Source organism: Camarhynchus parvulus, chromosome 23, assembly GCF_901933205.1.
Source record: "Camarhynchus parvulus chromosome 23, STF_HiC, whole genome shotgun sequence".
Classification (NCBI taxonomy): Eukaryota; Metazoa; Chordata; class Aves; order Passeriformes; family Thraupidae; genus Camarhynchus; species Camarhynchus parvulus.
Window position 1 is genome coordinate 2,329,550 of NC_044593.1, and position 27,020 is coordinate 2,356,569.

General features: G+C 48.9%; 1 protein-coding gene across 1 annotated transcript in view; it reads right to left on the minus strand.

Moving 5' to 3' along the window:
• Positions 1-27,020, minus strand: part of CSMD2 (CUB and Sushi multiple domains 2) — a 250,322-nt gene that overhangs the window by 141,568 nt on the left and 81,734 nt on the right. The window contains exon 6 of the mRNA XM_030964453.1: positions 1,024-1,136. Coding sequence (XP_030820313.1) covers positions 1,024-1,136 — 113 coding nt within the window. The remainder of the gene's footprint in view (positions 1-1,023; positions 1,137-27,020) is intronic.

The window sequence follows — 27,020 nt, forward strand, 5'->3', positions numbered from 1 at the left end:
AGGGGAGGTGTCCCTGGATGGACTCTAAGGTCCCTCCCAACCCAAACCAGGCTGGGTTTTTCTATGAAAACCATGGTTTGGGGGATTCCAGCTGGAAAATAACGGCAGCAGGGCCATGCAGGGAAGCAGCTGGGATAACTCTAAAATGGGGGGTGAGGGTTGTTGTTGATTTTGTTTGTGGCATTGGAGCTTGTGTGGGGGTTATCTCAATGGGCAATTCGGGCTGTTTAGGGGGGCAGGAAGTAGTGTAGCCTAAAATCAGCTTTGGGAGTTTGAGACGAAGGTTTGAGTCCTTTCTTCCTGAAATGGTTGGGTAACTCTAAAAAGGGGTTCATATTGTCATCTTACTGCAGGGGTTCCATGCTCTTGTCTCCTATCACAAAAGTTTCAAACCCGGTTGGTGTTTCTCATGGGCAGCTCCTCAGAGCACTGACTCTTTCTTCTTCACAAAGCAGCCAACTGACTCCAGTTCCCTTCTCACCCACCCACCCACTCTTTTATAGCACTCTTCGTCTCACTGGGTACAGCTGTGGCCTGGTAAAGTCAGGCCTGTTCCTAATCTCTGATAATTAGGCCCAGCTGCAACTCCTTAGGGGCAAGATCTACACTATCTTTATTTTCTTATATTGCATCCCCCTACAGCTTTAAGTCTTCAATCTTTGGCTTACAAGACCAATGTTCTTTCTACACCATCTTTATTTTCTTATACTCTACCCCCTTACAGGTTTAGTCTTCAATCTTTGGCTTACAAGACCAATGTTTTTATAAACTGTGAGAGTTAATTAGAGTTGGAGTAGTTTTCTAGGGTGGCCACAGGGGGAAATAAAACCAGAATGATTGTGAAAGAGGTGAATGAGGAAATCAAACCAGAATGATTGTGAAACAGGTGAATGACGAAATCAAACCGGAATGATTGTGAAAGAGGTGAAAGAGGAAATCAAACTGGAATTATTCTGAAATAGGTGAAAGAGGCTGGCTGGGGTGGGTGAGGCCAGGCCAGGGCGTTTATTTCTCCCTCCTTACCTTGGTACTGGGCACTGAAGCCCTTCTGCCTGTGGTTGCCGTCAGAGGTGAAGTGCAGCCTCAGCCAATTTTTACTGCTGATCACAGGGGCAGGCAAATTCATCCCAGTGAACCTGCAAGAGAGCAAAGCAGCACAGCCACGTCAGGGCCTGGCAGCGACACCCCAAACCCACCTCTCCAGGCCAATCCTCCTCCCCCAGGAGTTTGGGAACTCCTCTGCGGGTACCACACAGCCAAGGAGAGCAGCCTCCCCACTCCAGGGCTGCCTCCAGCCCCACATTCCTGCTGGGAATCCCAGCTGAGAGCTCCACGTTTGTAATTACAGAGGTTCCCAGTCCTTCCTCCTAAAGCAAAGAACATTCCCAAGCTCATCTCTTCATATTTGGTTAACCCCACTCCAAAATCTATTTATTTTAACTCAGGAAGGGAAAGGATGGCAAGAACCTCTTTATTTTTTATTTATCTATGACCAATCCCAACCTGAGGAAGATTCCAGCCAGGATCAGAGGTGAGCAGCTCCAGAACCCAGCAGCAGCCCTTCATATTTGTTTATAATTTTATTTCCTTTTAAAATATGAAGTTGCTTGCTTCATTTACCTCCAGCTCACAATTCCTGGATGAGTTTTGTTCCAAACCAAGCTTTAGACTGGAACAATACTTCAGACTCAGACTGAGACCCACAATGGTGACATTCACCATGGTGGGGACACCAATGCTCTCTCTGTTCCTGCTAATGAAAGTTAATTATTTTAATCCCAAATTATCACTTATTTTAAAAATTACTGCAATTTCAACACCCATTATTGGCATTCAAACACCATTTATTGGCATTCCAACACCATTTATTGGCATCCAACACCTTTTATTGCCATTCCAACACCCATTTTTGCCATTTCAACACCCATTTTTGACATTCCAACACCTCTTGTTTTCTTTTTTTAACGAAGGCAAAAGGATCCTGTGAATCTGTTTCCATCCGGAGGATATTTCAGATTTTATTATTAAACATTTTTTAGCAGCAGATCCGACAGCCCATGGAGCACCTGAAGAGTCCTTCAGCCACCCAGCCCATCCAGAGGTGACCTCAGGCTGGAATTGGCAGCGTTAATTAATGGCATCCCTGTGCCCCTTAATGAGCTGGCAGGGTGATTAGTGCATAACTAAAGCATCTCTGCCACCTACAGTACAATCCAAACCCTGGATTGTCCCATGCCTGGATCCTGCAGCGCTCTGGGATGATTTAAGACTGGGATTTACGGTTGCTTGCAATCATTTCTCCATGGATTGTCTCCACCCCTGTTCCCAGCCCTTTCAGGAGGATTAGGCGGAGCAGAAATGGATCCTCTGTGGCTTTTTGCCATCCTTGGGGAACTCCAAGGCAGCTGAACCCATTGAATTGGAAACTTTCTCAAAGAACCGAGTTCAAACAAACAGATTTGGGGCTGAGATCAAACATGGGATGCCCCAAACCCATCCTGAGGAAGTTCCTCTGGCTGGTTGTTATGACAACACCCTTAAACTTAATGCGCTCACTCCCCAAGGGCCATTCCATTGTTCATTCTGCAGCAGCAAACCCCTCAGAAATAATCTTTAGCAATGCAGAGCCAAATTTCCCTTTCACAGCTGCAATTCAACTGCCTGAGATAAAAAACAGAAAACAGTGAAGCAAAGCTGCCTGAATGAGGATCAACTTCTCCTGTCCCCCATCCCTGGTTTTGGTTTTGATCAGCACATCCTTGAAGGGTGGATTCATCCCAAACCTGCGATGTTTTTCCCTTGTGTGACACCAAAGCCACCACATTAAACAAAATTCCTTTATTCAAAACAGGGAGGGGTAAATGCCATCAAAACTCCTTTTTTTGAGAAAAAAGCACTGAAGTGAGGCCTTCTCAACTCTTTTTTATTTCTTTCCTTGCTCTCTCACTTCCCACTGAATCCAGGCATGAAATATTTATCCCATTCCCTCCCCTGGCACAATTAGCATGGCTGTACATGGCTGGCACTGATTACTCTGCATTCACGTCCCATTATCTATTTACAATCCCAATTCCTGCTTTAATTTGTTTCCACGCAGAGAGGAAGAAAAGGAAGGGGGTAAAAAAAATCAATAAAGTGTCACAAAGTGAGGCAGAAGCACTGGAGGAGATGTTTGCACGCAGATTTTGAGCACCCTGAAATTTGATTATCATCAATTTGGCCATTAGTTCTTCTTAAACAGACCCAAATAAGATGAGGATTCCTGGTGTGGATGCTGCAAACCCAGTGCAGGAGTCAAAGGCACGACTAAAGGCAGGAATTCCAACTGAAATCCTACTATTTCAGGTGAAATATGTGGAGATGATGGATTTAAACATGAATTTGAAGAAGCCCTGGATTCCTCGTGCTGTCCAACAACAGCTCCAAATAAAAGCAAAGCACATCACTGGGGATGTTTCATCTTTTTTTTCCCCACAGAACTGATTTTGTTGATTTATTTAACCTCTCTGTTCATTTAATGTCTGTTTTGACACCCCTTTGGATCTCTGCTGATAATCCCTAAGATCAGCCAGGCTGGGTCCTGGCTCCTCCTGGAGCATCCACCACAAATTCTGGGTGAATCCCCTTGAAATTTCACCTTCCTGGAGCTCAGATCCACCTTTTCCTTCCCTGGCTGTGCTTAACCCAAAATGAGTGGCTGGGAGGAGGAGGAGGAGGAGGAGGAGGAGGAGGAGGAGGAGGAGGAGGAGGAGGAGGAGGAGGAGGAGGAGGAGGAGGAGATCCCAGGAGCATCTCCATGGATGGAGGAGCCAAAGGGAGATGCCAGCAGCTTTTCCAAGGATGGAGGAGCCAAGGGGAGATCCCAGCAGCATCTCCAGGGATGGAGGAACCAAGGGGAGATCCCAGCAGCATCTCCATGGATGGAGGAGCCAAAGGGAGATCCCAGCAGCATCTCCATGGATGGAGGCGCCAAAGGGAGATCCCAGCAGCATCTCCATGGATGGAGGAGCCAAAGGGAGATCCCAGCAGCATCTCCATGGATGGAGGAGCCAAAGGGAGATCCCAGCAGCATCTCCATGGATGGAGGAGCCAAAGGGAGATGCCAGCAGCTTTTCCATGGATGGAGGAACCAAAGGGAGATCCCAGCAGCATTTCCAGGGATGGAGGAGCCAAGGGGAGATCCCAGCAGCTCTTCCATGGATGGAGGAACCAAATGGAGATCCCAGCAGCATTTCCAGAGATGGAAGAGTCAAGGCTGGCAGTCAACATAAAATCCAAGGAGAAGAGCACACCTGGATCATCCCTGGAACGCCCCAGGAGAGGCTGGAGCAGCTGGGATAATGGAATGTGTCCCTGCCTATGGATGGGGTGGCACTGGGTGGGATTTAAGGCCCTTCCCAACCCAACCCAAACCATTCTGGAATTCCACCATCCACAACTGGTTGCTCAGTTTAACCAGAATTGTTGAGGGCACCAAACTGAGCCCAGCCCAAATTTCACTCTGAGCTCCATCCCCAGCCCACTCTGAGCCTCCTTTTCCCTCCCAGCTTTTATTCCACTGATATCCTGCCAATTCTGGCTCATTTCCCTCTCACTACAACTCAGGGACCCCTCTCAGCAGCTCTTCATCTCCCTGTGTATTATTATTATTCACTTCACCTGTATTTTTAACTTTTCATCCAAACCTCTCCTGGAATTATCAGGAGAGCTGTACCATTAATTCTGAACATCTTATTTGAGCTTGTCTGCTCTCTTAAACAAAATATACTTAAGCACCTCTAGACCTCATTTCTGGGTCGCAGGAGACTTCTCCTCACTGTGGACTTTCACAAGGAAAATGAATCATTAGGTCAGTTATTGTTCCTCCTCTCCTGCATCTTCACTCTGCTCCAGAGCCTGCAGGTGCCTCAGGAAGGGCAGGGACAGACCCCACATCACCCCCACGCCTCGGGGAGAACAGCTTGGCTCATGGGACTCTTCTGCTTGTAGGGAATTGTGAAAAAAACAACCCTACAAATGAGGCAAAGGAACTTGTGGGAGCAGCCAGGGATTCCCCTTGGAAGGATGTGCCCCCTCCAGGCCTCCCCTCCTTTCCTGGAATGTTTTAAGGCAGGAATTCCCCACTGGGATGTTTTTAAGACCCATCTTAACCCCAACGGCAGATTGAAACAAGTTTTTTCCTTGCAGGAGGAGCAGTGCACTCCTCATTCCCCAGAAATAATGGGAATTACAAGGCCTGAGCACCCTTTCCATGAGGAAATTCCTCCTGCTTAAGTATATTTTGTTTAAGAGAGCAAACCAGCTCAACTAAGATGCTCATTAATTAATTAATGGCACGATATGAGGTCAGGCCTTGGAACTGCCCAGGGAGGTTTGGAGCTCCCATCCCTGGAGGTGTCCAGGGCAGGTCTGGGGACAAGAACTGGTGACAAATTGGGCTGGGTGACCTTGGAGAGCTTTTCCAACCTCAATTATCCCAGAAAGGAAACCAGGTTCTTCCTCCTCCCGTGCCAGTGCTGCAGCCACACAGAGACCTTTGTGCTCCTGGCAATTAAAATAATCAAATAATGAATCCCACCCTCGCTGCTAATTACCCCAGTTTAAAGAAGCCAAGTGACAGAAGCAAAGCACTTCCCACACGCTCCCAGCCTGAAACCAGAGCTTGGTTCCAGTCACACCACAGCGAGGTGACAAACACGATTAGATTTATTCCATTCAGAGCCAACCACCCCTAATTCAGCACAACAGAATGCAACTGAGGCTCTCCAACGCTCAGCATTGCAAATCCTCCCCCCCAAACCTGCTACAGCTTTATTAGAATTTCCTCTGAAGCTTGGATATCAGAACTGCAGAGATTGTTTTCCCCGGGCAGGCAGGGGGAGATGTGCTGATAAGGAGCAGGGCTGTGTTTATTATCAACACATAAATAACAGCCAGCCCTCCGTGCAGGGCAGCCTCACTCCCGGCTTTGTCACCCGAACAATGCACTTAAATTCCACTAAACCTGGAGTTTTACTGCCAAATTGAGCCTGGGGAGGCAGGGAGGGTGTTGGGAAGGGTGAAAGTTTGACAAGAAAGTCTCACAGATATGTGTGCTTGGCAGAAAGATTTTTAAATGTAGAATCTGAAGAAGGAATAGAAATGAAAGCAAGTTTTGATATAGAAGGAAAGAATTGCTGGGCCAGTCTCACTGGCTAACCAAGGAGGCAAAGGGTCTGTTAGTTAGAAGGGGTTTTTATGGCTTAGAGCAAAGGATAAACCCACCTCAAACAAGAAGATGTTTTTACCAAGCAGGAAGCACAGGCAAACAAGGCAGCAAATGCGGCAAGTAGAAAAAAGGTCTCTGGATTTTCCACTACAAGAAAACTGAACAAAAACTTCCAGCTTAAACTGTGATGTACTGACTTTTAGTGATTGGAGAACAGTAACATGAATATGGTAATTATAGCAGTTATGATAGGCTAGAGATAAAAGTTAAGGTACAGATTGGTTCTGCTGTATTAAGATGCTCAGCAAAGAAAAGTACAGAATGCATTGTAACCAAAAGAAAAGTATAGAATGCATTGTAACCAAAACCAAAGGGTCTCCAGGCCTGTCTGCAGCTGGAGCTGACAGCTGCAGGCACAGCTCTGTCACCCACAACCCTGGACTGTTGTAACCTCTTGGATGTGAGAGGAATAATGGATTTGTCTTTCCAAACCAGCTGTGGGGCTGCTGGGAGATAAAACCAGCACTGGGAGAGAAAAGAAACAATGGGAAGGATTCCACTGATTGCTGAATGGAAAAAGAGATTTGATTTTACAAATAAACTTTAGGTTTGATGACAAATGAAATTGGACATCGAGAGATGAAAGAAACAATGGGGAAGAAACCCCTAAATTCTGTAAGAATTAAAAATTCAAAGGGAGGGTTGTACATTAGAGGGGAATCTTTGGTATCAGATGTTCTCGGAAGTTTGAACCTCTCAAGTACCTCAGAAATGGGGAAAACCCCCTCAATTCCATCAGAATTAAAAATTCAAAGGGAAGGTTGTACATTAGAGGGGAATCTTTGGGATCAGATGTTCTGGGAAGTCTGAACCTCTCAAGTACCTCAGAAATGGGGAAAGAGAGAAGGGAAATGCAGCTGGGAAATTGGGATAAAAAGGAGGCTGCGTCCTCCAAAAACTGGAGAGACCCCAGGGGAATGCCCCATGGCCTCTGCCTTGATTGGAATAAAGTTCCAGGACTCCTCTGTCTCCTTTTTGGACACAAACCTCTGGTGTGTGTGGATGAATTTTCCTAACAGATACAATAAACTGCATTTTGAAGAGCCGCCTGGAGTCCCACATCCCTCATTCCTGCACGACGATGGGGGGATGTTTAAGCCCAATAAAATCTGCAGAGGGAGCCCAAGAAGCTGTAAAGGAGATTTTGGAGCTGCATCCTGGCGCTTTTCCAGCTCACCGGGCACAGAAGTTGCTGCCCCTGGGGACCGGAGCACAATCAGGTCACCTCAGCTGAGCTCCAGACACGCGGGAGAGGCCGAGCTGATCCCGGCTGCCCCCAGGATGTCACTTTAATAATGGAACAGCCTCGCTGGAAGTGACAAACCCGCTGGAAGTGACCCTGCCTGGTGGCAGCTCTGTTGGATTAAGGCCTTTTCTGACCCAGAGATGGGTTGAAAAAAAAACTTTTATTCTGTTTTCAGTCTCATTTAGAAAGTAAGACAATGCAAGTGTTACAATTCACGCTATCACAATCAACAACCAACTATCTCCTAGTCACAATATACACTAGAAATATTTCTATATATATATAGTATATATACATATAATATATATATAATATACTATAAATATATACGTGTAATATATATAATATATATTACATATATTATATATATTCTGTATATACTATATATATATTTATAGTATATATTACTATATAGTGAAGAAATATTTATAGTATGTATATAATACATATAATAATAGAATAGAATAGAATAGAATAGAATAGAATAGAATAGAATAGAATAGAATAGAATAGAATAGAATAGAATAATAAATATATAGTATATAGAAATATATAGTATATATATAATATATACCATAAATATTTCTTAACTATCTTAACTTTTACCACACCATGCTACATATACCTTAAAACCAACAATCTAAAATTGCCCTTCATAAATCCTAATAAAATAAATCCTTTATAATTCCATTTCTCAAAAATATCTAGTCTTTTTTACAAGACCATCCTTTAAGACTTGTTTCTAATTCAATTTCTCTCTCAACAACATCCATCCTGTTCCAGAACATTTCTAAACTCAACGTTTACACACAAATACACATTGTGTGAACCTTCTGTCAGGTTTTAAGAATTTTTTACAAATCCATTCCCCACATTAGCTCCACCAGCTGTGGGTTCAGCCCTGTCCTGTTCTCTCCTCCTGCAGCTCTGCTCCCATCAGGCATTCATGAGTTGTTGTTGCTGTTTTTTGGATTTTTTGGGTTTTTCTTGCTGTTATTTTTTCTTTTTTTACCCGCCAGGTCCTGCGTTTACCCAGAGAGCAGAGACTGGAGGATTAAAGGTCACCATTGAGGAGCTCCTCAAAATTTACTCATTCCACCAAGTGCAGCAGCACTCCCAGGTTGTCTCTGACGCCTCTCAACTCCAGGGGCACAAAGGCCTCTCCCATCCCAGCTCCCTTCTCCCATGCCTCCATCCCGCCCTTAAAAAAATCCAGTTTTTCCCCAAAATCCCAGCATGGTTTGGTTGGAAGGAGCTCAAGGATGATCCACCATGGCAAGGGCCACCTTCCACCACAGCAGGGTGCTCAGAGCTCCTTCCCTCCCTTCAGAAGGGCAGCTTGGTGCTGATTTACACTAAAAAAATAAAAAAACAGCAACAGAAGAGATTATCTGGGATCACTGAGAGGAATTTTTATGAGGGAGCAAAGCCTGGGTAATGATGATGTTGAAGGAGCAGCCTTTTGCTCCAAATGGTCCCCCTGGTAATTCCTGCAGTGTCTCCACAAGTTTAATACACAGGATTATTTCAGGGAAGTCTCTCAGAAGGAAGCAGATCCTTAACTTGCTTTGACATTGTCATTTTACACTGCATTATTCCACAGGAGACCTGCAAAGCAATAAATCCTTCCTCTGCCAGGATGTGGGAGCCCTGTGAGAGGTGCCAGCAACAAATTGTTCAGCTAAATTCTCATTTCTGCCCCGAATTCCACCTTGTCCTCAATGACCCTTCAAGAAAAAAAAAGTTAAAAAAAAGGAGTCACCTGCTTAAAGCCTACAGGAAGCTCTGAGATTTCATTCCCTGATAAACTCACACTGGAGCTTTAATTTAACAGCAGCAGGGACAAGAAAGGTGCTTTTCAGTAACTTCCACTCCATGAAACTATCAGAGGAATAAAACTTTGTTTTTTTCCCCTTTTACTCCTTTCCAAACTCATCCTTTCCAACCCAGCTTTGGCTCTTCCTGCCAAGAAGGAAATTGTGAAAAGGTGTTTGCAACGTCCTATTTCTTTAGGGAGCTACCGAACAACTCCAGCAGGAGAGCATAAAACAGCCCTGGCCTCATCATTTTGGGTGAATTCTTCAGAAAAATCCATTTCCAATGTGCTTGCTATTGAGAGAATTGCTGGAATTCACCACAAGTGAATAAATTGTTGTTTCTGAGGATCAAGTGGCACCTTCTCAGCAGCAAAGTGAGTCCATCCAAACACTGCAGCACCCACCCAGCAGCAAATCCTTTGGAGATTCCCTGGGTGAGAGCTCTCAGGAAAGGGGAAAAAATTCATTTTAAAGTCCACCTGCCCCTGTGCTCCCACCTTCAGCCAGCCAGGAATTCCCAGGTGGGTTTATCAAGGTCCCAGGTGGGTTTATCAAGTTCTCAGGTGGGTTTATGAAGTTCTCAGGTGGGTTTATCAAGGTCCCAGGTGGGTTTATCAAGTTCCCAGGTGGGTTTATCAAGTTCTCAGGTGGGTTTATCAACTTCCAAGGTGGGTTTATCAAGTTCCCAGTGCTCTTTCTTTCCTCCTTAGACAAAAAAATGGCTGATGCACTCTGGCCATTACAAAATGCCCATTAAAATCTCCACACTGTGCACAATTCCTATTTCGCACCCCAGACAGGGCACAGCCTGCCAAATCCCAAAAAACCCTTCCACCTGCCACTGGTAAAACATGGGAAGGAGGCAGAGAATCAGCCAAGGTCACACAGATGGATTGGAACAAACTGTGGAGTCCAGAAAAACCCCATAAATCTGAGGGGTCTCTAGAAAACTCCATAAATCTGAGGGGTGATTTCACCTCCAGAATGCTCCACAAATCCTGGGGAAGCACCTGAAACTCTGTGCTCCACCCAAATCTGGGAGGAGGAGGGGGTGGAATTTGTTAATTCTGGCAGTTTCACGCTGTCTGCTTGGTATCAATGGGTTTAGCTGGTGGAGCTGGACACAGGAGGAGCAGAGATTTCACTGGCACGAATCCCAGGGCAGCCTCTGCCAGGAACAGCTGCTCTCTGTCTGGGAGAACCAGAGCCATTCTTCTTCCCAAAGTCTTCCAGAAGCAGCAAGAAAGGACTCAGAGCTGAGTGCCAGGAGATGGGGACAAACCCAGCATGGCCAGGGACACCAGGAGAGGGGTTTGGGGAGGAGCATCCTGAGGTGGGATGGTCACAGGGGGAATGGGACAAATCCAGCATAGCCAGGAACACCAGGAACACCAGGAAAGTGCTTTGGGGAGGAGCATCCTGGGGCTGATGGATCCAAAGGAGAACAGGATAAATCCAGCACGGCCAGGGACACCAGGAGAGGGTTTTGTGGAGGAGCATCCTGGGCTGGGATGATCACAGGGAGAATGGGACAAACCCAGCATGACCAGGGACACCAGAAAGGGCCTTGGGGAGGAGCATCCTGGGGCTGATGGATCCAAAGGAGAATGGGACAAATCCAGCATGGCCAGGGACACCGGGAAAGGTTCCTGGGGAGGAGCATCCTGAGGTGGGATGGTCACAGGGAGAACGGGACAAGTCCAGCATGGCCAGGAACACCAGAAAGGGCTTTGGGGAGCACCCTGGAGTTAGGGTCTCCCACAGAATGGGACAAACCCAGCACGGCCAGGAACACCAGGAGAGGGCTTTGGGGAGGAGCATCCGGGGGTTGATGGATCCTAAGGAGAACGGGACAAATCCATCATGGCCAGGGACACCAGGAATACCACGACAGGGTTTTGGGGAGGAGCATCCTGGGGTTGGGCTGGGATGGTCACAGGGAGAGTGGGACAAACCCAGCATGGCCAGGAACAGCAGGAACACCAGGCAAGGTACCTGGGGAGGAGCATCCTGCGGTGGGATGGTCACAGGGAGAATAGGATAAATCCAGCACAGCCAGAAATACCAGGAATACCAGGAGAGGGCTTTGGAGAGGAGCATCCTGGGGCTGATGGATCCTAAGCAGAATGGGACAAATCCAGCATGGCCACGGACACCAGGAGAGGGCCTTGGGGAGGAGCATCCTGAGTCTGGGATGCTTGTAGGGATAACGTGGTTCTGTCTGCGCCTCTCTGCAGGACACACAGACACAGGCCACCAACAGAACCTTCTGGAAACTGCCTGAGCACGTTCGATCGCTGGTGACAGGCAGGACAAGCTGGGGCAAGGGAAGGACTGAAATCTCCACCAGCTGCTGCCACATTCCCATTCCTTATCCCTTCCTTATTCCCACTCCTCACCTGCTGCTTCTTCCAGGGCACTCCTGGGACACAGCACAGGCTGCTCCATCCCTGGGGGTGTCCCAGGGCAGCCTGGAAAGGACTTGGAGCAACCTGGGATAGTGGAAGATGTCCCTGCCCATGGCAGGGGGGTGAATGAGAAGAATTTTAAGTTCCCTGCCAACCCAAACCATTGCAGGATTCTCTGATTCTGTGAAGGGCTGAGAGTTTTGCAGGATCTGTGTCAAGACTGCCTTACGTCTGAATTAATCACATCATCCTTAATGAGAATTGAACATTATTAACTCTGAACAGCCCTGGGTGCCCCAGAGCTCTTCAGCGGAATCCCAGTGGGAAACCAGCGCTCCCAGGGATGTGGGGGGAAAGGGTTGGGTGGAATCCCAGACACGGCGCTGGGGTGCTGCTGTGGGGCTCCAGAAGAGCAGCACGATCTCCTCCAGGGCAGGAAAATGTGGGATCAGCTGAAAATTCCAAACTCCTGCAGTGCCTGCAACATCTTCTCCTGGCTGGGAGCTGCCTGTGGCACCTTAGGGACACGAGCCAGCAGCAGCTGCTGGCCACCAGCTCCTCTGAGCACTGAACAGCCCTCACAGCTCATGGAAATGTTCCTTTTTCAGCCATGGAAATGTTCCTTTTCAGCCAACAGGTCAGATTTCCCCGGATCACAGCAAAACCAGCTCCCACAGAGACCCCACAATGTCCCACAGCAATGGGGGGAAGCACAGGAAGGGTTTAATTTATTCCAGGAATAAATTTAATTTATCCAGGAATCACCCCCAGACATCACCCAGGAGCTACGGCTGAGCTCTGGGAGCTTCCCCAGCTCTCCCAGTGCCTGCATGCCCCAGAACACACCCCAGCCTCTCCAGGCAGAGATTTTCCCACATCCCAAACCCCTCAGTGTCCATTTCCAGCCCTCCCAGACAGGTCCTCATGGCACTCATTTCCCCAGGAACCAAATCAGACAAAACCAGCCAGGATTTGCAGGTTTGGTTTCATTCCAAGGGATAATTTCTGTTCTTTTTCTAAAATCTGCATCTCCAAGGATTTCATCTGTACTCCTGAAAGCAGCTGATGATCACAGAAAATGTTCGTTTTACAGGAGATCCTGCTCTGCCCTTGGAATTCCTTGGTACAAATCCACCCTGATCCAAACCTGGTCCTTCTCCTCCAGTCAGCTTTTCTTTAGTTCAAACAAAAACGGTTATTTTATGGAGCCCTAGACAACTGCAGGTGAAAGTACTGCAGAGAGGGCAGCTATAAAAAAATGTTGTTAATATTTGAAGGACAATCAACACCAAAAAATGGGGAAAAAAAAAAACCCAATTGTTCCAGTTGTCCATCAAACTGTGAGCAGCATCCTGTACCTGTGGGTACAGATCACCCTTCATTATGACAACTCCATCAAAGAGCACTGGAGTCATTTCATATTTGCTGTGTCACAGTTACATTATCAACAAGTACGAGCAGAAATGGATTTTTACAGCCAGGAGATTAAATTACACACCCTCCCCTGGCTGCCCCTCTCATGAAAATGCCCGTTACAAACAGCAGGTGAGTTAGAACACAAATCAAGGTGGTGTTTGGTCTGTTCTGTTGACAAATATTACCCAAATATCAACCCCAAACCTCAGCAGCGGGAGGTCACCTCCCTATCAGGGAAAAGCAGGCAGAAATTCCCCCTGAACACAGCTGCTCTCAGGAAATATCCCCAGGATCAGCCCTCCTGAACCTTCGTTATCTCACCTGCCCACATCTTATCTGGGGACTCAGCACTCCCACACTTCCATGCAGCATTTCAAGTCACTCCTCCCAAATCAGCTCCTTATCAGCTCCAGCGTCCCCTGCCCTCGCTCACAGGTGGCTCTGCTGTCCTTTGCGTCCCTCCCTGCTCTGGGGGTGCCACCAGAGCCATCTCCACCTGAGGAGAGCTCAGGATAAAGCAGAGGGACGATGGTGACAAGGCCCAGGTGATGGGAGGTCACTTCAGCCCATCAGGAGTTCTACATGCCCAGCCCAGAGAGGGAACAGGGACAGCCACGAGCCATCTGTGACCTGGCAAGGTGATGGCCTTGGTGACACCACTGGAGAAGGTGGCAAAACGATTTCCTTGTGAATGAAACACAGAGAGAGCTCTGGAACAGCTTCACCTGGGGATCAGCCACATAAACCCCTGTGGGGGCATGGATCCCACAGTCCCAGAGTGGGGCAGGGTTATGGGGCCACAGAGGCTCAGGTGGTGCCATCCCAGGGCCCAGCAGTGTGTGCAGAGAGCTCTGGAATGTCCCCAGGGAGGGACAATCCACAGCCAATCCTCCCTGGGCTCTGTTCCAGTGCCCACAGGGCAGTTCTGCCTCCTGCGCAGGGGAATTGCTGGGCTCAGGCCCTGCCCGGGGCTCCGGGGCCTGGAGCTAGGCCTGGAGCTGGGCCTGGGCCTGCCCTGACCCCTGACACAGGGACGGACAGGGGGACACAGGGACAGACAGGGGGACACAGGGACGGACAGGGGGACACAGGGACGGACAGGGGGACACAGGGATGGACAGGGGGACACAGGGACAGACAGGGGGACACAGGGACGGACGGGGGGACACAGGGACGGACAGGGGGACACAGGGATGGACAGGGGGACACAGGGACAGACAGGGGGACACAGGGACGGACAGAGACACAACAGGGACACACAGGGGGACACAGGGACACACAGCGACAGACAGGGGGACACGGGGATGGACAGGGACACACAGGGACGGACAGGGATGGACAGGGACCCAACAGGGTCACCCACGGACATAGAGGGACACATGGGGACACTCAGGGACACCCAGAGTCACAACAGGGTGACCCAGGGACACACGGGGACACTCAGGGAATCCCAAGGACATCCAGGGACACCCAGGGACCCAACAGGATCAGATGGGGACACCCAGGGACACAACAGGACACCGAGGGCTGAGGGCCCCTCTCAGCATCTCCTCAGCCCCAGCTCCCTTAGCCTTTCCTGCTCCAGGCCCTCCCTCAGCTCCACAGCTCTCCAGGAGCTCCTGGCCCTGCTGTCCCAAGGATCCCAGAGCTGGACAGGCTCTCCAGGTGTGCCTCTAGGGCTGACAATTTATATTCTTAATTCTCACTGAAGACAACAACCTAGAGCCCAGCTGATCCCACCCGCCCCACATGAAGCTACTGCTGCCTTCGCTCCTTCCTCAGAGGACAAAAACCCCAGAAATGCTCTTGCCTTCCTTCTCCCAGAGGCCCTGTGGTGGACAATAACAATAAAAATATGCCTGCAGAGCTTTCAGCCTCAAAGCCTGATTTTCCAGGCGCTCTCCTGCAGCTCCTCTGTAATGGCATTTTTTATGGCCAGGCCGAAGGAACCTAATCTTGCAATTATTCCATTTAATGCCATGTAATGGCTGGGCAGCTTCCTGGGATATGGGAAAGGAGAAGTGTGGTATAATTGCATTAAAGTGGGAAACAGGAGTAACTACTCCTACTAAAAAGGATGAGGAATAAAAGGCAACATGGTGTGAATTGTAGAGAAAGGAATGGGTTTATGACGTGCAGCTGAAGGTCTGGCAGCTTTTGAGAGGCACCATTCCCCTCCTGTCCCTTTCACTCCCCACCAGGACAATAAAGGAGGAAAAAGGAGAGAGCTGGGAGCATAAAATCCACAGGGTCTGCAAAGGGGATAAATTGGGTTTGAGGACAAAGTGAGCAGGTCAAGGGCAAGGCACCTCCAGGGAGATTCTCCTGGTGCACTGCAACATTCCCAGGAGAACCTGGCAGCACAAGGCCCTCAAGATGGGGAACACCTGCTGAGCAGCCCCAGTTCCCAGGACAGAGACCTCCCTGATCCGTGACTTCACAGCATGAAAAAGGAGACTGGGGAAATTAAAAAAAAAAAAAAAAAGGGAATAAAAGTTATTGTTTGAAAAACCACCAGGTGACCCTGAGCAGTGCAGGAGGGATGGATGGCAGCGTGGGATGAATTCCTGTGGGGAAGGATTCCTCACTCTCAAAGCCAAAAGCCAAGTGTCCCAGGCTCTGGAATTCAGGCACAATGAGGATTCAAGGAATTCTCAAGGAATGGAGGGAAAGGATTTTACCTTAACAGAAAAAAAACAGCAAAAAAGGGGGAAGGACGTGTCCCGTGTGTTCCACATCTTCCAATCCATTCCGTGATTCCATGGGTCTACTCCCCTTTGCTTTACACAAGGAAAAACCACAAAATACACCACAAAAAACACCCCAAAACACACCCCAAAACCAGCTGAGGCACCAGGATTGGGCTGAAGGGAACCACCTGAGCTACACAGGTTGTAATTATTGGAATTGTTGGAATTGTTGGAATTCAGAGCTTCTGAGCTCAGCTCTACACACCCAAGAGCACCTGTATCTGTAATAAAGGCAAAAATCCACCTAAATATCACCAGATTACGAAACAGAGTATTTTCTATTCACCTTGGGACTTTTGAGGCCCCATCCCCGTGCTGAGACCTTTTCCTGCCGCCCCAAATCAGAAGGATGAGTCCAAGATACGAAGCTTTTAAAAGCTGGATTCACCCAGTGTAATTATGAGAATCAACATAGAAAATGCTGAACCTTTTCCCTTCTCCTGCTCCTGCAGGAATGGGAATCTTCCAGACATTTCAGCTTCTCCCTTCCTCAGACTCCACAGAGATCCTCCACACCTTCACACGTCTCATCCTTTCAGCTCAGCTCTCAAATGTCAACATTCATTTCCCTCCTAATTAACATCATTACGAGCTGTGACATTTTTCTCATCTTCCTGCTTAGATTTTTTGGGTTTGTTTTTGTTTTGGGTTTTTTTTTTTTTTTTTGGTGTGTCCTGATGGTTTCTGTCAAGAGGCTGTTTTCACTCCCAGCTTTTTTAGAAGTAACAGTAAAAACTTGTTATTTCCAATGAGGAGCTGCTGTGTATTCCAAGGATTGCTCCTGACAAGGAGGGGTTGGGAGCGCTGCTGGGAGCGCTCTGGCAACAGCTTTACCTCAACTTCAATTGCAATGCAGGGAGAGTCTTCTCCTCCTGTTAATTTTCCTGGCTTGCCTTTGACGTTATTCCTCCTGGCATGGAATTTTCACCCACCTCAGCAAACTGGAGCCAATTCCATCCCTTCATCAACACTCATTACCTAATAGGGCAGGCAGAGCAGTGGCCAAGGGGTTTCTGGGCATTTTTTGTGGCATTTTGTGGTTGGTTTTTTTATGTTTTTTTTTTTTTTTTTCCCATTTTGCCTCTTTGGATCCAATATTATCTGCTAAATACAAGCTTTTCAAATTCCGCTTTTCGCTGCAAATCCAAACAGGTCCACAAGCAAGGTTTAGTTTCTGCCAGGTGGCAAAATTTCTCCTTCCTGATCAGGTCTGGGCAGTCCCAGGACTCATCTGGATGAGATCATGGCACTGAGAAGGTCCCAGCACAGCCACAGGCCTTGTTCAGCTTCAGGCAGGAAAATGGACACAAATCCCCCTGAATCACCAATTCCAGGATGTCTTTATGTGTATTCCCATGATTAAACAAATACCTGGAGCAGCCAGAGGAAAAGCTCTGCAGTGTCTGAACATGTCCAAAGCCTGGTTTTCCTGGGCTCTGCTCCCCACAAATGATTTGTCCTTAACAGTCACTGTTCCACATGAAAATCCTCCAATAAAAGAGGAAACTGGAGCAATAAAGGCGCTTTATTCTGCTCTCTCTGGTGCAGAGACCCCATAAAAGTGGTGGTGGGTTAAATCCAACCCTATGTTGGAGAAAGGACTGATGGATGCGTCCCACCCCAGCAGTGCCCTGTGTTTATTCCAGCACTTCCAGCCCAGATTTCCCTGGACCTAAATGACCTATTTTGATGGAGTATGTAGGTAATCCAGGGACATGAGCAAACATTGTGCTGAATTCAGATAAATGGCCTCGATTCAAAGTGAATTTTATAAATGACCCAGCCCAAGTGGGACAGCTCTGCCTTTATGTGCATTTTAACACAATGCACCCCTTAAGGCAATTGGGCTGAACAGCATCAATTCCACATTTAAATATAATTCCTGGGGAGGATCTGGAAAGAACACAGAAAAAAAAAAAAGGCTAAATAAACCAAATCAAGGAAAGAGCAAAAGAGTTTTATTTGTAGCTCCTGAACTGTGGGAATTGGGGAGGCTGGAAAGTCTCTTAGGCTGAATTATTGAGATAATAAAGCACCTGCTGAAGGGACCTGTGACTGCTGGAATGAAATTATTTCACTGCCCCAGAATAATCACCAGGGCAGGTTCTCTTTGGAGAGCAAAGGAAACAAGGGAAGGAAGAGATAAATGGAATGCAAATCACCCTCTCCACTCAAAGGGAAAGCAGGGACATGAAAGGAACGAGGCTGGTGGGACAAACTGAGTTTATTTACCAGGCTGAGGCCACTGGAAAACAACTGGAGTAAACACAGCAGGGGGAGTGGGAAGCCAGTTCTGTCCAGGCTGGATTTTGCCACGAGCCTGACAAGTCCTTGGCCCCTCTCTGCCAGGATTAACCAGCCCAGCAATTACACAAGTCCTAATTGTGCTGGAATTACACAATTCCAGAGTTATCCATGTGTAACTCAGGGATGACTCCCGACTTCCAAGGCTTCTCCTCCCCCATCTTCACCTTTCAGAGAGACAAGTTCCACAGAACAGGGGCTGTTTCATAATTTAGTACTTATGCAATCGGCTACATATGAATATTTAACACTACTGGGAACTTCAATAAATCACCTTGTACTCAGAATGAGTGGTCAAAATTTCAATTTGTTTTATTCATAGTCCTGTCCTCAGTCACAAGAATTCTGACAGGGACAGCCAAGCTCACCTCTGCCTGGGAACGACTGATTTCACCTTTTGGAAACAACCAAACAAACCACTGGGAATTTCTTTTCTTCCCAGACAAACCTGCAGAACGTTATTGCATTCCCATCTGCTAAAGCGTAATTAATGAAGGCTTTTAAACCCGCAGAACCTTTCAAATTAATGAAAAGTCCACCCAAATAAATTAGCCATGGAGTCCAAGGGCTGTGGATTTAAATAACAGTGGTTCTCCTGACAGGAACCAAGGAACAGCTGTCACAGACAATTATTTTTAGGGCTGCTACTAAACCATTTTCCCATTATCAGCTGCCACCTCGCAGCGGCGAACGGCGGCTCCACATTTTATCATGACAAAAAAATCCGAGGGCTCCACTTCCCTCCTTGGGTGCTACAAGTTTGTAAGACGCTGAGTGAGAAATGGAGCCAGAATCCTGGTGCTGGAGCAGGGGGGCCCTGGGTGAAGGGATGTGATGTCACCACCATGGCCATGACATCATCACCATCACTGTGACATCATCGTGGCTATGGCATCGTCTCATCCCTCCAGCCAGCAGGGGAACAGGAAGAGGATGTGGCTCCTTCTGGTGCGCTTGGGAGACCTCGTGTCACCACGGCACAGATGTCACCATGGCACATCCCGAAATTCTGTCCATGGAATGTTCCGGACTCAACCAAACTGCTCCATCACCACGGCCGTGACATCACCATGATTATGACATCACCACATCCCTCCAGCCCAAAGGGTTACAGGGACCAGGCCTGGCTCCCTCTGATTTGCTCAGGGGACCACATGTCACCATAGCACATCCCAGAATTCCATCCATGGAACACCCCCAGCTCATCCAAGATCTGCTTTGGCTCCATGACAATGACATCAACACATCCCTCAAGCCCACAGAGCTACAGGGACCAGGCCTGGCCTGTCCTGCTCTGTTTTGGGAACCTCATTTTCCCACTGCACAGCGATGTAACCCAAAATTCCATCCACAGAACACTCCCAGCTCATCCAAGATCTGCTCTGCCACCATGATGATGACATCAGCACCTCCCTCCTGCCCACACAGTCAGAGGGACCAGGCCTGGCCCGTCCTGCTCAGCTTTGGGCCCCTCGTGTCCCCAGTGCCATCACCGCCACCCACGCCAACATTCCACCCACAGAACCTCTCCCACATCAACCCAAACCCATTCCACCATGCCAACTATGACATCAGCACGCCCTCCAGCCAATAGCATTGCAAGGAGCTGGCCTGGCCCGCCCTGATTGGCCGCTGGCTGTTGATGTCCCAGCGCCGCGGTGACGCTGGCCTGGCCTGTTGTGGGCCCGCTGTGTCTCAGTGCGCTCCGGCGGCCGTGCTGAGGGGCAGCACAGCCTGGTGCTCCTCACAGCGTTCCCAAAAAGGAGCTCCAGGCAGCGGCGGCAGCAGCAGCAGGAGCGGCCCAGCCCGGCCGGCCCCGTGCGGCCATGGCCCGGCCGGTGCGCTCGGGCCGGCGGCCCAGCACCACCATGCTCTTCCGCATCACCATCCAAAGGCCCGGCCGCATGCTCCGGAGGAGATCCTTGAGGGCGCGCTCCAGGTTCCGGGCCAGGAGGGCACGGCGCTTCGCCAAGAGCGTCCACTTCAGGTCCTCCGGGCGCGCGCTGCCGCCCTTCTTCCTCTTCATGGAGAGGCACCGCCGGCGGCTGCAGAGGCTCTACCCCAACATGACCGTGGTGCAGACGGCCAAGAGGCTGGGCAGGATGTGGCGCAGGCTGCCCGAAGAAGACAAGGAGATGTACAAGGAGGCGGCCGAGCGCCTCAAGGGCAGGAGGATCCGCAGGAGGATCCGCCGCAGGCCCAGGAGCCGGAGCAGGCCGAGGATGTCCAGCCGGAGGAGGTCCATGAAGAACCTCATGATCTCCTTCACCACCAAGGCGGCCAACCTGCGGAATTTCCTCCTGTCCTACCTGTGACTGCAGTTCCTGCATGTGACTGCGGCTCCTACCTGCAATGGCAGTTCCTACCTGAGATGGCTCTTCCTACCTGAGATTGCAGTTCCTTGGCAAGTCCCAATAAAGTTCCAAGTTGTTATTGCAGCAAACCCTGGTCCGCTGTGGTGTCTTTGGGCAGGGCAGGAACTTGAGTTTAGTGGAGCTGGTGCTGTTGTAGGTGGCGGGGAGGCTGGGGATGGATGTTTCTGCACACCCACAAGGAGAACAAGGATGACTTCTCCAAACCAGGAGTTAAAATAGGCTCCTTCTGCAAAGGAGGGACTTTGGTCCTCCAACAGCAGGTCCAGGAGCTGGGGAGGAGGCACAGTGAATGCAGATGGGGAAGCAGGAGGGTACAAACTCAGAGCCAAAACCCACACAGCTCCCTGACCCTGCTGGAGGAGCCTCAGAGAGGTTCCTCCTCTTAACCACAGTCTTTGTCCAGGTTCCTTTAGGGATGATCACAGCCCATTCCCACACAAGGTCCCATCCCAGAATCCCAGGTCAATGCCAGATTTTCCCCAAGCTCCAAAAGTCTCCAGCAAACAACTCCTGAGGAGTTCCTGTCCCTTATTCCACACAACTCCTGAGGAGTTCCTGTCCCTTATTCCACACAACTCCTGAGGAGTTCCTGCCCCTTATTCCACACAATTCCTGAGGTGTTCCTCTCCCTCATTCCACACAACTCCTGAGGAGTTCCTGTCCCTTATTCCACACAACTCCTGAGGAGTTCCTGCCCCTTATTCCACACAATTCCTGAGGTGTTCCTCTCCCTTATTCCACACAAAGGAGTTTTTGTCCCTTATTCACACAATCCTGAGGAGTTCCTGCCCTTATTGCACACAAAGGTGTCCTTATTAACGCCAAGCAGTTCCTCTCCCTACCCCCCACACACCCCCCCCCCCCCCCAAACCCCCCCCCCCCCCCCCTGGGAAACCTAAAACTCTGTGATATGGCCCTAGGACACAGGCACAAAATCTGGAGATATTAAGGGAAAACTGCAAGGCTGCCATGAGCTGGTAGCAGAGTGTTGAAGTGAGCAGGGACAAGAAATTTCACTTTAATGGTTCTCCTGCCTGCACGGCCGCTGAGAGCCTGACAGGATCCATCAATTAAAATCTATTCCCAGCTGCAGCAGCCGTGGCTCCAGCAGAAGGAGCAGCTATTTTTGGCACGTTACAAATATGAAGTGGTCAGAAAGGCCCCAGATATCACCCAGCCAATTACACTTTCCACGGAATCTTTGCGTTCCCCCATCCCTCAGCCTGCAAGCTCCATAAACAAGTGGCACTCAGGCAAAATCAGGCCCAGGGAAGTTGGAACATGGGTTCCACTCAATTGAACCCATTACACAGAACTGGTCCTGAGGAATGGCTCCAAATTTCTGCAGCTCTGCCTGAAAATATCCATTTTTTACCAAGGACACCCCAATAAACTCCCAGTCTGGCCATTCCCACCAGTTTCTTCAGCTGAAACACCACCTGAGAGGCTGAGGGACAACTCTGCCAGCTCTGAACACACAATAAAACTCCTGTTATCTGCAGCAGGAAATCTTCTAGTGACAGGAAAACAGGAAGGGATGGGAAACCGTGCGCTGGAAATTGGTCGTTATCCACCTGGATGTGTTTCCCACTAATGGTGTGGAGACTAGAGATGGAAATAACCGTGAGAGCAAAGCATTAACAAGGAGAAATAACAGTTTGGGAGATGCCTTCCAGCAGCAGAGAGGAAACAATGATCTCGGAAGAGCTGCAGGCAGCTGATGGAGGAGGGAGGTAAGTGATAAATATGGATATTATGGGGGAAATGTATCTCGGGGGCCTGGGGTGGGTTCCTTCCTCTGCTTTCACACTGTAGTTAAAACCTGCAATAAACCAACTGCAGAAAATGGTTTCTCTCAGTATTGGCACAATTTTGGCTTGTTGGGAGCCTCGGCACCTTTTACGTGTGCTCAGAATTAACGTTAATGGCATTGTTACAGACCCAGGGATGTCACTTTTATCATAATGCTGCCTGTGTTGTCACTGCTCTGGGAAAAAGGATTTTAAAACACCTTGGAAATTGCCTGGCCAACCTTCCCCTCAGGCCAGCTACATGGAATCACCTGAGAGCTGTCCAGGATGGGATTTGCTGTCCCTGTCCTTGGGCTTTGCTCTCCCTGCCCTTTCCATGTGGGGGCTTCAAATGGGACGAGTTTCAGAGCAGAAGGGAAAAGCCAGGAGTGACAGATCTTTATCCAAAGCCCTCTGAAATCCACTTCCCTGCACCTGACCAGGGGCACAAACACACATCTGCCACCACAGGTGTCTGATCAAGGTCCAAGACACACATTTGGGACTTCAAAGTTTGGGTAAACAACCCAGAACTTTCTGTACTCTCCCGCACCCAAACGAAAAAATCCAATTATTGAGCACAAAAGCACCAAGACACGGCTGCTGCACTCGTGGTCCCATTGAGAACACGAGAGCTGTGCCTCTGCAGAGATCTCCTCTTGTTCTGAGGGAACAATGGCACTTCAGCCCCCTTCCCTCAGCCAGCTCCACTCTCCTCATCCCAGCAATTTTCCTTTTTGTGTGCACGAGATGCTCTTGTGTGGCAGCAATAGCACTGGAGGACTCGTGAGCGGCAGATTTATTTAATAAATTTCTCTGCACTGATGCTCCCACACGTGGCCTTGTCTGTGCTCATGGATACACTGAGAATATCCCAGAGCTTGGCGCCAAAACAACCACCCCAAACCAAGGCCTGCAATTCTTTCTGGAGGCTGCAGTGAGGATCTGAGCCTTTGAAGGGGCAGCTTTGGGGCTGAGTTTGCGTCAATGTCCCCAGAGGGTGATGAGAGTCACCCCAATGGTTCTCAACAACCATGTCAGGAAAATTCATCCACAAACACCAGAGGTTTGTGGCCAAAAAGGAGACAGAGGAGTCCTGGAACTTTATCCCAATCAAGGCAGAGGCCATGGGGCATTCCCCTGGGGTCTCTCCAATTTTTGGAGGACACAACCTCCTTTTTATCCCCATTTCCCAGCTGCATTTCCCTTCTCTCTTTCCCCATTTCAGAGTTACTTGAGAGGTTCAGACTTCCCAGAACACCTGATCCCAAAGATTCCCCTCTAATGTACGACCCTCCCTTTTAACTTTTAATTCTTACAGAATTTAGGGTTTTTCTTTCCCATTGTTTCTTTCATCTTTCAATGTCTAATTTCATTTATTAGCAAACCTAAAGTTTATTTGTAAAAGCAAATATCTTTTTCCATTCACCAATCAGTGGAATCCTTCCCATTGTTTCTTTTATCTCCCAGCAGACCCCCAGCTTGTTTGGAAAGACAAATCCACTATTCCTCTCAGCAAGAAGGGATTGGAGGGGGACCCTCTTCTCTCTCCTCACTTGTGGCCACCCAAAAAAATTTTTGGGACCAATCCACAGCAGCCAAACCTGGCAGAAGCCTTCCCTAAACCCCCACTTAGGAACAGATTAATTCTGGATGACTGCGAGGCCTTGCAGGCTCCTTGTCACGCGTTAACTGAGATGTTACAACTTCAACACCCTTTGAAGAATCAGAGCCCGGAAGAGTTCTCTGCTCATTAACTGCCTGCCAAAGGATCCTCCTGCTCTCAAGAATCAATAACCTGCTTCTGTTCACAGCTTGATTTTAATGGCACCAAAAAGCCACGAGAGCTCAGAGCCACCAGGACCGCGGCGAGGGGAACAACAGCTCGGCTCTTTGAAGCCCATCTTGCAGGCAGGAAGGCACAGATTGAACATCCCCGAGCTCATCCCCATCTGCACAGCGTGCTGCAGAGGCAGCACACCCTGCCCCCCTTGTTAGCTTTGATTTACATCACAGGAACGAGTTCTTTCCACACCCGGCACGGCCCAGCCCACGCCAGGGATGCTCCCAACGTGATTTGCCACCTCTCCCACTCCCAGGGGCAGCACAGATGATGCTCCCAACGCGATTTTCCACCTCTCCCACTCCCATGGGCAGCACAGATGATGCTCCCTGCCCTGCAGTCCCAGGGGACAGGGAATCCCCATCCCCAGTTTGAGACGAGATCATGGAACAGGTTTTCCAAAATGCGCCACCCCCACCGAACTCCAAATCCATCTGTTTCTTTTCGTTTCCCCCCTCAAAAAAAAAAAAAAAAAAGCAGCAGCTGAGTTCTCAGAAGTGCAATTGGAGCAGCAGCTTGACAGACCCAGTTTTGGCTTTCCCAGAATTCATCATTTACACTGATAAAATACGGGTTGGCTCGTGAACTTCCTCATTCCACTTAAAGCCACAACATTCCAGTTCCATCAGGCAGGGGTGGGAGCTGCAGCTCTCATGGGGAGGGTGGCAAACACCCCAGAATGTGGCAAACACCCCAGAATGTGTCAAATACCACAGAATCTCTAAAATACCCCAGATTAAGAATATCCACATTATGGTTGGGCTTGGAATTAAATTATCTTTAAACCCCTTCCAACCAAAAGCATTGCAGAGTTAAAAAAATATTCATTTATTTTCTATGTGAAAAATAAATCTGTCATCAGATAACCCCCAAGGAGACCCCAACCACCAGGTAAAATGGGATTAATTATGTTTAAGAAATTGATTTGACAAATTCATTTTCTATCCCTTTCCCATCAGCTGCAGAGTCCCAGCGGGGTGTGACTGAGATGGGGATGGCAAAGCTGGCATCTTAAAACTGGTGATGAATTGATTTGGATGATCCACCAGGGGGGTGAAGATGTGATTCCTCTACTGGGCACTGTGCAATCATGGAATATTCTGGAAGGGACACACAGGGACCATCAAAGTCCAACTCCTGGCCCTGCACACACACCCCAGTAAAAGGAATGAGGGATTTGTCTTTACAAACCAACTGTGGGTCTGCTGAAAAATAAAGTTACATACAGAGAGATGAAAGAAACAATGGAAAGAACCATTAATTCCATGGGAATTCCACTGATTGACACAAGGAAAAGAAAAAAAAGGGGGGTACACATTAGAAGGGGGTCTGTATAAGGTGATTTGGGAAGTCTGTACCTCTCAAATACCTTGGCCAGTGAGGAGAGAGAAAAGAAGGAAATGCAGCTGGGAAATTGGGAAGAAAAACCCCTAAATTCCACAAGAATTAAAAATTAAAAGGGAAGGTTGTACATTAGAGGGGAATCTTTGGGATCAGGTGTTCTGGGAAGTCTGAACCTCTCAAGCACCTCAGAAATGGGGAAAAACCCCTAAATTCCATAAGAATTACGAATTCAAAGGGAGGGTTGTACATTAGAGGGGAATCTCTGGGATCAGGTATTCTGGGAAGTCTGAACCTCTCAAGTACCTCAGAAATGGGGAAAGAGAGAAGAGAAATGCAGCTGGGAAATTGGGATAAAAAGGAGGCTGCGTCCTCCAAAAACTGGAGAGACCCCAGGGGAATGCCCCATGGCCTCTGCCTTGATTGGAATAAAGTTCCAGGGCTCCTCTGTCTCCTTTTTGGCCATAAACCTCTGGTGTTCGTGGATGAGTTTTCCTGGCACCAACACCCTGCCCCTGTGCCTGGCAGTGTGTGAAGAGAAGAACGCTCTCCCCACTCCGTCCCCACAAGGTTTTTATGGCCAGGAGTGACCAAACCTGTCAGGCTGACCCCAATCCCTGCCTGCCTCAATCCCAGCCCTGCCTCCCAGCCACAGCAAACTCATCCCTCTGCTCTGCAGAGCAGCTTCACCAAAGCCCTGGCAGGGCTGAGCATCACAACCTGAGCTGAGCCGGCTCTGGGGCTGCTCCATGAAGAGCTCTCAACAGCCCAGGGCACAGATCCCGGCTGCCAAGGGCAGAACAAGAACTGCACGAGTGCAAAATGTCCTTTTAAGGAGCCTCTGTGGGTGACCTTAACACAACGTGAATTCTTTCCAGCTGCAGGAACTCTTGAGTGCTGCCAGTGGGTTCTGCTTTATTATTTCCTGCTTTTTAAAGCTGCTTTCTGTCTGCCCTTTGCTGCCCTGAGCTTCTCTTGCTCTCCCAGCTCCTCAGAGATCAATGTGCACCTTCTCCACTCAGCTGATGCGAGCTGTGTCACTGCTCACTTGCCTATCATTCCTCATTTCCAAGGGTCTGATCGGATAAAAAAATCCTGAAACGTTCTCCAGTCAGAAATGAAGCAGAATTCTGGGAAAGGAGCAGACACTGAGTTTTCTTCTGCTGGGGGAAAAAAGAAAATCCACTTTCACAATGTGGGGCCAGTGATGTTCTATTCATTAATAGTGTGGGAGATGGGGTAGAGCCCAGCACAAACCTCTGGGAGCAGCTGAGGGACACCATGGACACATTCCCACCCTGGAAAAAGGAAAAATCCTGAGCAGTTCAGAGGAAATTCCACATTCTGCCCCGGAGGAGGGGAGATTCCATGGAGCTGGCAGAGCCCTGAGCTCCCGAACCAGGCAGGACGTGCCATCAGTGTCACCAGCAGCAACCTGGGCTGCAGCCAGCCTGGAATTCTG